The 10664-nt window shown below is 38.7% G+C and overlaps 1 protein-coding gene across 1 annotated transcript in view; it reads left to right on the forward strand.

Annotated features, from left to right (window-relative positions):
• The window catches only part of SNAPC1 (small nuclear RNA activating complex polypeptide 1), a 27162-nt gene that overhangs the window by 15177 nt on the left and 1321 nt on the right, over positions 1–10664 (forward strand). The window contains exons 8-9 of the mRNA XM_003794457.3: positions 1640–1790; positions 10086–10184. Of these exons, the coding sequence (XP_003794505.1) occupies positions 1640–1790; positions 10086–10184 (250 nt within the window). The remainder of the gene's footprint in view (positions 1–1639; positions 1791–10085; positions 10185–10664) is intronic.

Consider the following 10664-nt stretch of genomic DNA (forward strand, 5'->3'; position numbering starts at 1 on the left):
CTTTGATACAGTCATACAGTCTGTGCTTTTTTTTTTTTTTTGAGACAGAGTCTCACTGTGTCACCCTGGGTAGAGTGCCATGGTGTCACAGCTCACAGCAACCTCAAACTCTTGGGTTTAAGCAATTCTCTTGCCTCAGCCTCCTGAGTAGCTGGGGCTACAGGTGCCTGCCACAATGCCTGGCTATTTTTTTGTTATTGTTGTCACTGTTGGTTAGCAGGCCCTGGCCAGGCTCAAACCCACCAGCCCGGTGCATATGGCCTGCACCCTAGCCACTGAGCCATGATAGCTGAGCCTGAAATGATTTCCTAAGTCATTAAATAATTATGTTCCCTATAATTTGTTATATATGTATGTTGTTACTTGGCTGTGATTTTTACGTTGTATTGAGGTACAGTTGACATGCAGTACAGTTGGCCTCTGCATCTGTGGTTTCTGGAGCTGTAATATTTGACCAATTATGGATTGAAAATATTTGGAAAAAAATTGCATCTGTACTGAATATGTATCAGCACTTTCTTGTCATTGTTTCCTGAACGATGCAAGATAACAACTATTTACATAGTTTTTCTGTTGTATAAGGTATTATAAGTAATCTGGAGATGATTTAAAGTATATAGGAAGAAGTGGATAGGTTATAGGCCAATAATACATCATCTTATATTAGGAACTTTTAGCATCTGTGGATTTGGGTACTGTGGGAAATGCTAAAACCATCCCCTGTAACTCCGGGGGATGACTGTATGTTTTTTTTTTGTTTGTTTGTTTGTTTTTTTCTGTTTTTGACCAAGGCTGGGGTTGAACCTGCCACCTCTGGTATATGGGGCCAGCGCCCTACTCCTAGAGCCGCAGGTGCCACCCTACGTGGTTGCTTTTTGAGAATTGTTAATACCTATATGGGATATAGCATTGACTTAAAACTGTTGGCTTCAGTAAATAAGGGAATTCTCTGACTGATGTCATAAGACAGACCTTCGCTAACTGGCCTCAAGCAGAGAACCCTTTAGTAAGGAGAGGCCCTCCATTTCCTCTGTCACCTCCGTTGTTTTTACCGTCGTAAAGTGTCCTCTTGACAGCCCCGCCTTGCATGTTCCCAGGTTTAGGTTCAATGGCAGGAAAGAATTTTTCCTCTCTGATAGTTAAAATCGTTGTAAAATAGCATTCCATTAGTTATGCTGTGGATCACATATCCACCCCCAAATCACGGTGGAACAGATCCAGAGCCGTGGGAATACAGAACTCGCTTTCACCCGATCTGGGCCACGCGGCCATCCTTGGAGCCAGGCATGAAGTAGTTCCCTCAAAACACCTGGTGCCTAAAGGAAATAGTTATTATTAGAGGAGAGGAATGTTTATGAGGAATAGGATTTGTCTTTATGCTTCCATTTCCCAACCATGCCACATACTAAAACAACTTCATTTTAATGCAATATGATGGGTAGCTGCCGAGAACTTACCACGTTATAAAGATAGAAGACCATTTACATGGCACAAGTAATTACAGTAAGCCAGCCAATGCGGTAATACTAAAAGACAGATATTTCTGTAAAGTCGTCCTCACTTTTGTCTTTTTTCTTTAACTAGTCAGTTGTGTTCATTTTGTAATTTATTGTGGTTAATTGGATTTCTGACTCTGAAGGCATCCAAATCAAGAAGGCATCGTCAAGTCAAACGGGACTCCTCTGACTCTGACTCTGCATCTGGTCAAGGACAAACCAAAGCACCTAGGAAAAAAAGGGGCAAGGAGACATCGAGACCAGCAGCAAAGAGGGTGTCTTCCAGAAACAAGAGTAGGTTTTCTTTTTTATTGTTAGGACTCATTGAGGGTCCAAAGAATTAGGTTACACTGATGGCGTTTGTTAGATAAAGTCCCCCTTATAATTGTGTCCCCAAAGGTAACGTCAATGTCTAAGATTCAACAAGGAGAATGGGTCTTATATACATATAACTTCCTCCTGCCTTTCTTTCTTTCTTTTTTTTTCTGTTTTATTATTGGGGATTCATTGAGGGTATAAGAAACTAGATTTCACTGATTGCATTTGTTAGGTAAAGTCCCAACAATCGTGTCTTGAGCCCAAAGGGTGTGGCACACACCAAGACCCCACCCCCCTTCCTCCTTCCCTCTCTCTGCTATTCCCTTCCCCATTCCTCCCTCCTCCTCTCTCTCTGTTCTCCCCTTCTACCCCCACCATGTCATTATTTGTCATTAATTGTCCTCATATCAAAATGGAGTACATAGGATTCTTGCTTCTCCATTCTTGTGATGCTTTACTAAGAATAATGTGTTCCACTTCCATCCATGTTAATACAAAGGCTGTAAAGTCTCCTTTTTTAATAGCTGAATAGTATTCCATGGTATATTATACATATAAATACTTGTTTGAGAATATTCATGAGATTTAATATTAAAAATAAATTCTTATATTCTTGAAATCTTATTACTAAAAGGGAACCTAGAAATCATATTGAATTATATAATTTCATAGATGATGAAAGGCTCATACAAATTAAGTAACTTGTCCAAGGCGATATATTATAGCTAGAGAATTAGGGAAACAGTCTAGAATTATCCACCGCATACCTCATTAATAAATTTTATGTGTGAATCAAACTTTTGTGTAGAATAAGATATAAGTAAGCAGTTTGTAAACCTTGTTTCCCTTTAGCTTTTGGCAAACATGTAAAGACAATTCTGTGGAGAAAGAATAGTCTTCAGCAAATGGTGCTGATACAGTTTCACACCTGTATCCAAAAGGTTTTGTATATCAAACCTTATATACACAAAATAATTCAAAATGGACCCTAGTCATAAATATAAAACCTAAACTTATAAGCTTACGAAAGAAAACATAGGAGAAAAATGTTTCTGTTCTTGGGTTGGGCAATTTTTTTTTTGAGACAGAGTCTCACTTTGTCACTCTCAGTAGAGTGCTGTGGCATCTTAGTTACAGCATCCTCAACTCTTGGGTTCCAGTGATCCTCTTGCCTCAGCCTCCCAAGCAGCTGGGACTATAGGTGCCCGCCACAATGCCTAGCTATTAGAGATGGGATCTCACTCTGGCTCAGGCTGGTCTCAAACCTGTGAGCTCAGGCAGTCCACCCCTCTTGGCCTCCCAAATGCTGGGATTATAGGTATAAGCCACCGCATCCAACTAGCAAAATTTTTTTTATATATGACACAGAAAAACATAAGCCATTAAAAAAAAATTGATAAATGGGCTTCCTCAAAATTTAAATTTTTGTCTTTGTAAGACACTGTTAAGAAAATGAAATTTATATACCAGACTGAGAGAAAAATTTTGTAAACTACAATCCTGATAAAGTCTTATGTCCAGAATATATAAGGAACTCTTAAAATTAATAACCCAACCGGTGAAAAAAGGTAAAACATTTCACTAAATGATAAAACATTTCATTTCATCCTCAGGATCTTCAGTTGTTAGAGAAATCAAAATTAGAACCACAGTGACATTCCACTATACCAGGGGTCCTCAAACTTTTTAAACCAGGGGCCAGTTCACTGTCCCTCAGACCATTGGAGGGCCGGACTGCGGGCCCTGGGACAAGTCAGCTGCTAAGCAGGACAGGCAGCAGCAGCAAAAAACACCCAGCGGGCAGGATAAATGTCCTTGGCAGGCCACAGTTTGAGGACCCCTGCATTATACCCTGAATAGCTTCAGAAACAGGAAAAACCCCTACAAAACAAAAAAAAATTGCAGTAATGAAAGCTGGTGAGGATTTGGAACAAGTGGGCTCTTCATGCATTTCTGATGGTAATCCAGACAGGTGGTCACTTTGGAAAACTGGCAGCTCAGTGCATAGTGTGTGTATGTGTGTGCGCATAGAGAGAGAGAGTAAAGATAGCTTTGCTGTTTGGCCCAGAGAAGTACTGTTCCTTGATGATTACCCACGAGAAGTGAATGCTTATTTTCACATAAAAATTTATATGAAAAAGTATCATTCATAATTGCAAAAACTGCAGTCTAAACTTTCTTCATCTGATACTCACACAGTGAACTACTACTCATAGTAAAGAAACGACTGATAAACGTAAAACATGGTGAATCTCACGTTCCTGGTGCTTTGTGAAAGAAGCAGATACAAAAGGCTGCATGGCCTATGGTACTATTTATATGATATTCTGGAAAAGGCAGATCTGTAGGGACAGAAAACAGACGAGTGATTGCTGGGGTCTGAGGGCCGGGGAAAGTGTTGACTGTAGAGATCCACAAGGCAAATTTTGGGAGTGATGGAAATATTCTGTGTTTTGACTGCATGACCATGCATTTGTCAAAGCTACTAGATCTGTAAAAATGGTGAATTTGCCTGGTGCTGTGGCTTGCGCCTGTACTCCCAGCTGTGCAGGAGGCTGAGGTGGAGGATGCCTGGAGCCAGACCTGGTAACATAGTGAGACCTTGGTTTCTAAAAATTAAAAAAAAGGAATAAAATAGTTGGGAGTTGGGGTACATGTCTATAGTCCCAGTTCCTGTGGCCTGATTTCCAGATTGTTCTTCTTTAAGCACCAGTGGAGGCAGGAAAAGCTTCATTTTTTCCTTGCTGTATCTCTTTTAATAAAGGGATTTGTTCGATGATGTTTGGACTTGGCTGAGGGGCTGCACTTGGGGATCTGGAGGGCCACATGTGGGTTTCAGGCCACAAGTTCCCAACCCCTAATCTGACCAACGGCCAAACCAAAACAAAACCAGAGGATATGAGGAAAAGATTTGTTCAGTTTGGTTATATTAAAAAATTACTTTCTGGCACATTAAAATGCTTCGTTCTAAATTACCAGAGGTACTTAACATTTAGAAATCCACACAACTTTTTATTAATAACTTTCCTATAGGTGTGGCAAGGAGATTAACTGGTCAAACTGCTTTCTGAAACACCTGAAAACCAGATTTTTGTTCTATGGTTGAGGAACAAAGGAGGAACAAGAGTAAGACAGGAAAGAAATTAGATGAAGTTTAAAAAAAATCTCTAACGTGTCACAGGTCTTCATCAGCTGTGTCTTAGGACATAATGTAGTTAGAGAAATCAGTTGTTTTGTGAACTCTGAAATTAACTTACAGACAGTCTCCTCGGCACACCTGAGATTTGTTATTGAATTGCCCAGGTGTCAGGGAAGATTTAACTCATGAAAAAGGAGAAGGAAATACACTATTAATTCAGATCATCCTTGATAGCTTGGCTGTTCCAGCTGGCTGACCTTGTAGCTCATAGGTATTGTAAATACTCTGAAACAGAAGTAATTACCTAAATAATAAAGACCTAAGTGCTTATTTCAGAGTTTCTCTTTAATCAAAAATTTATTTCCTTACAGCGGAAAGAGTATTTTTGATTTCATGGTTTTTTTTTTCAAAAAGAGGAGCCTATATTCCATAAAAGATGAAACATCTTGCAAAATCATTTGTAGCACAGATGATACTGTTAAGGTTTCTAGTTTTAGAAGAGATTTAAAAGAAGAAGGCCATCATCCAATAGAAAAATGGGCTCAGTACACAGATAGGCAGTCACAAAATGCAAACAGTCAATGCATATATGAAGAGAGATTTAATTTCACCAATAATTAAAGAATTATAAATCAGCTCTCACCTTCCCCCACGGGATGAAGTGGTGAGAAGGCCTCAGGAGGGCAGTGCCTGTGGCACAAAAGGGTAGGGCACCGGTCCCATATGCCAGAGGTGGCGGGTTCAAACCCAGCCCTAGCCAAAAAAAAAAAGAGAGAGAGAAGGCCCCCACGAGATGTCAGCATCTTGACATTGGCTTTCCCAGCCTCCAGAATTGTGAGAAATGAGTTTTTCTTTGTAAGTTAAAAAAATACATAAATTAAAACATTTGATTTTGATATCACTTATTAGACCAGCAAAGATTAAGGATAACCCATTGATAGTGAAAACGTAAAAATAAAACCTCTAAGCTTAAGCGGAAGAGGAAATTGGCACATCTTTTTCAGACAGCAACTTGGAATGTGTCAACATTTTAAATGTGCATGTTTTTAACTTAGCAATTCAATTGCTAGGAATTTATCCTATACAAATAACTTATACACAAGCATGTTGTAGGATTATTTGAATTGACAAAGACCAGAATCAACTCAATTGTATAATGTTAAAAAATTGAGTAGGAAAAATTGTAACTACATGCAAAGGAATGCTTTGTAGTATTCCTCCTAAAAGTTGGAGCAAGCTCTCTCTATAGTAATGTGAAAATAGATATCTAAACTGTATCAATACTTTGCTTAGTGAAAAAGGCTTTTAAAAGAGGAATATGATGCCATTTTCATTAATAAGTAAATGTATACATACATAAACACATTGAAGAGATTTGTACCTATATTAAGTATTAGCGGTGGTTAATTCTCAGGGATGGGATAATGAGTAACTGTCAAGTCCATGAGTTTCTGTAATGTTTGAACTTTATATAACTGTGTGCCACTTCAGCAATCAGAATGAAATCCATCGACTTTTTTAAAAAATAAGATAAATATAATAATTCCATAGACTTAAGACAGAGGCTAGAGCATGAAGAATGTGTTGAGGAGTTAACTATTAATGCTGGAAAACTACACTGAGGATTGTCTTGTGACCAGGCCTGAATGTGGAATGAAGAAGTTTAGACATCAGTTGGTAGGCAGAGGGGAGTCCTGTAAAACTTTTGAGCAAGAAAGTGGCCTTACCAAAGTTTTCCTTGGAGACAATCAATCTGAGCGTATTGTGGTGGGTAGATGGGAACAGATTGAAAACAGGAACATGAAGCCAAAGGTTAAGGAGTGAGTTGTGTCTGGGCAGGTGTCTATGGGAACCAGAGTAGCAGGCTAACAGAGGAGCCCAAATAGGGAGGCTGACGGAGAGGGGTGAGGCAAGAATGCGAATGTCTGAGCAGTGGGGAGGGTGTCTTTAATGTTGGAGAAATGTGATGACACGATAAGGACTCATTTGGGGGGATGTGCCCAGTCTGCCTTTCCAGACTCAGTGCTCATTTCTGTAATAGTCTGGCTCATAAACAGGTGCTCAGTGGATGGATTGAATTTACTTAAGTTTGTATTCTTTAAACTTCAGTTATGTGTGTACCATTCCTTGAATATGACAAGCATGTTGCCAGAAGGACACCAGTAATAGTTATGATGTGGCAGTGCAGATGATGGCAGCTACTGCTGATGTAAAACTTAGCTGCTGAACTTTTCCTCAGGTGTCCGAGGTTACCTAGCTAATAACTAGCAGAACTGAGATTCAAGTGAGAGTGTGTCTGACTCTTAGGCCCAGTCTGCTGTAGTGCTGCAACCTGTCAGTCATTATAGATGTTTGTCTGGAGCTTAATTAGACACACACTTATGTAAGTTTATTCTTAGTTGTATTCTACCTGTGTATCTAGTAATCATTTGTTTTGATAGTAAGTAATGGTATTACTGATTATTGCATCTCCTACATTCAGCTTTGAGCATAGTAAAACTAGCTACCTGACACCCTCTGCGGAATTAGTTTTGTGTGTTAATTTTTAAAAGTTCACAACATACTTTTAAAAACTTAATCTGCTTGATACCTTTGTAAAATGTATTATATTCCTTTTTTTAATGCCTCCCCCTCCTTTTTTTTTTTTTTTTAAAAGAGACAGAGTCTTGCTTAGTCACCCAGGCTGGAGTGTAGTGGCACAATCACAGCTCACTGCAACCTCAAAGTCCTGGGCTCAGGTTATCTTCTTGAGTACCTGGGATTAGAGCCATGAACCATCATACTTGGCTAATTTTGAACTTTTTCGTAAAGACAGAATCTTGCTGTGTTGCCCAGGCTGGTCACAAACTCGTGGACTCAAGTGAGCCGCCTACACCTCCCAAGTGCTTAGATTACAGACATGAGCTATCATGCCTGAGCCATTTATCATTTTCATAATGAGAAACATAATTAAGATAAAATAAATTTTATGCTTTATCACTTTCTGGAACACTATTCTGAACATAATCTAGTTTTCTCCTGATGACTCATAGTTGTCATCATGAGCATATTATTTTACTGGGTTTTATAATATAATGATCCCATCAAGAAATAGCTTGAGTGTGGGGGCAGTTGGTCTTTAAGCTGAGTACTCCTTCCCTTTCCTGTCAGGGTTGTTGATAGTTTTTCTGTCCCGTTTACTGTGGAGGTGTCTGTTCTGAGTGTGCGGGTATGTAGCAATTTCATTTACTTATTTGCTGCTTCTAAATTGTAATGGTCCAGGAAACTGGTTGACCTTTTCAGTCTTCTGTATAATAAATGTAATTAGGTTCTGAATAAAGGCCTGAGGAATATACCTGTAACTTTCCATGTAAAATTTCATGAATATTATTTAGTAAGCAAACTTGGAAGTAAATGTCCTGAAGTTTTCTGCGTTTTCTTCATGGTTCCCAGCTGCATTCTTGGTGGATGAAACATTATATCTATTCTTTAGATAACATTGATTAATTTAGTGTAGAAATAGATGTATAAAATAGAGGGCTGGATGTGGTCGCTCAAGCCTGTAATCCCAGCAGTCTGGGAGGCCCAGGCAAGAGGATAGCTTGAATCCAGGAGTTTGATGCTGCGGTGAGCTGTGATTGTGCCACAGCATTCCAGCCTGGGGGATAGAGCGAAACTCCATCTCTTAAAAAAAGAAAAAAGTAAATTGTGATGTTACTAGATGAAGCTTTGTGTTTTAGCTGTTAGTTTTTAACTTAGAAATCCTTGCCTTGACATTCTTGCTTAGATCCTATTAGGTTGTAAATAAGGATTTTTAAAAATGATTAGTATTGATATAGACGGACATGGCTAAACAGTTGCGAAGAACAATATTAATAATTCTGGGCAGATGATAGTGATTCTAATTTTGTACACAACTGAAAAGTTTATAGGTTCACTGTCTAAAAAATAACTATGATTATTTAGCTATAGAAAAAATTTTCCTAAAAGATTATCTATCATTTTAAACATCATGTAAGAAAAGATTTTACATAATATTTAGAAGTTGCAAGTAAAGGGTAAAATGGTTTAGTTACTTTGTGGGAAATTGGTATTATTTTATTCAGATTGAATTGTATTTAAAATGAAAGTTACTCAGCTCCATCTTAGAACACTGTTCATTCCATAAAATCTGTACCCAGTTACGATCCTAGCATACACATATTCAGAACAGAAAGTTTAATTCACTTTTGTTTAACTTCTCCCTTCCTGTGTTGATAGGTACTTATCACTGTAACATGTCTGCTCTGTGAAATATTGTGTTATAAAATAGCTGAACCTACGTTTAGTAAATATTTGAGACCCCATTAAATGCCAGACCCTTTTATATGCCACAGTGCTGGGGATACATCCTGTAAATAAACCAAAATCGCACTTGTAGTGCTTACCCTCAAAGTTGGAAGAGGCATCTGCCTCTTCTGTTTATATTTGTTTTATTTGTTAACAAATACAAATTAACATACAGTATATCACATGATGAAAGTGTTGCAGTGAAGAAAATGCAGCATAAGCAATAAAGAGTGACTAAGCATGGGGGTTGCTTTGGGGACACGGGAGTCATGTGCTAAGTGGCACTCAGAGTGATGCTGGTATCTGGTAAGTTTGGTTAGACTATTTCTTCAAGTGAGAGAAGGTGATGTAGAAAACCTCCCGTGTTTTTGAAGATGGAAAGTTAGTAGCAAATTATGGATAGAGAAGTATGCCTCCTTGAGCATATGTGGTAAGGAAAATGTGTCTGCCTTCAGACACAAGGTTTTAAACTTAAAATCACATTTGTGATTGATTTGAGAAAGTTGAACTAGCACACATGATTATTCTGCAGATACAACTCCTGCTTTGATTGAATAAGGCATCTGGCTAATTTTGTTTTTTCCCTTTTTCTCTGTTTTATTTATTTTAGTGGAAGAATCAGAGACTATTTTCAAAGCATAGATAAAAATATATTAATACTTTAAAAAGTTGTATTCTAGAATACCTATTTCTATTCTTCATTACAATTTCAGTTTCCAGTTTAAACATCTGAGTTTTATGTTGTTGTAATACATTATTTCTATAAAAAGTTTTATCAGAGATTAATATTCTTTATTTTCACATAGAATTATTTTCCATTCCAGGTAATGTACAGAATGTAAATAAGGAAGATAAATCTTTGAGATTGAGTATGCCCGTAATTACAGAAGAAGAGGGAGAGAATGAAAGTTTTACTGAAACAGGTACAGATGGAATTTCCTCTAACTGGTGAAGGGCATGAAGGCTGAGAGGCGACAAAGAGCTTGACACTCGGCTGTGTGATCTCGGGATCCTGTGATCCCTGGCTCGTTGGACAGCTCAGTGTCAGTTGAATCGTTAATCATGACACTTCGAGTCAGTGAAGCTGGGCATAGTGACGTGTGCCATAGTCCCGGTGGCGCTGGGCACCTTGATGTGTACCGTAGTCCCGGTGACACTGGGCACCGTGACATGTACCGTAGGAATCTGTTCCCTTTCTTCTTAATTTTTTCTTGATTTTTTCTGCGCCTTCCCTTGTGTTTTTCACTGGTAGGGAATGTGTCTGTCTGTCTGTTTTTTTGAGACAGAGTCTCAAGCTGTTGCCCTTGGTAGACTGCTGCGGCATCACAGCTCACAGCAACCTCAGACTCTTGGGCTCAAGTGATTCTCTTGCCTCAGCTTCCTGAGTAGCTGGGACCACAGGC

This window comes from Otolemur garnettii, unplaced genomic scaffold, assembly GCF_000181295.1.
Source record: "Otolemur garnettii isolate 467f Iridium unplaced genomic scaffold, OtoGar3 scaffold00081, whole genome shotgun sequence".
NCBI classification, from domain to species: Eukaryota; Metazoa; Chordata; class Mammalia; order Primates; family Galagidae; genus Otolemur; species Otolemur garnettii.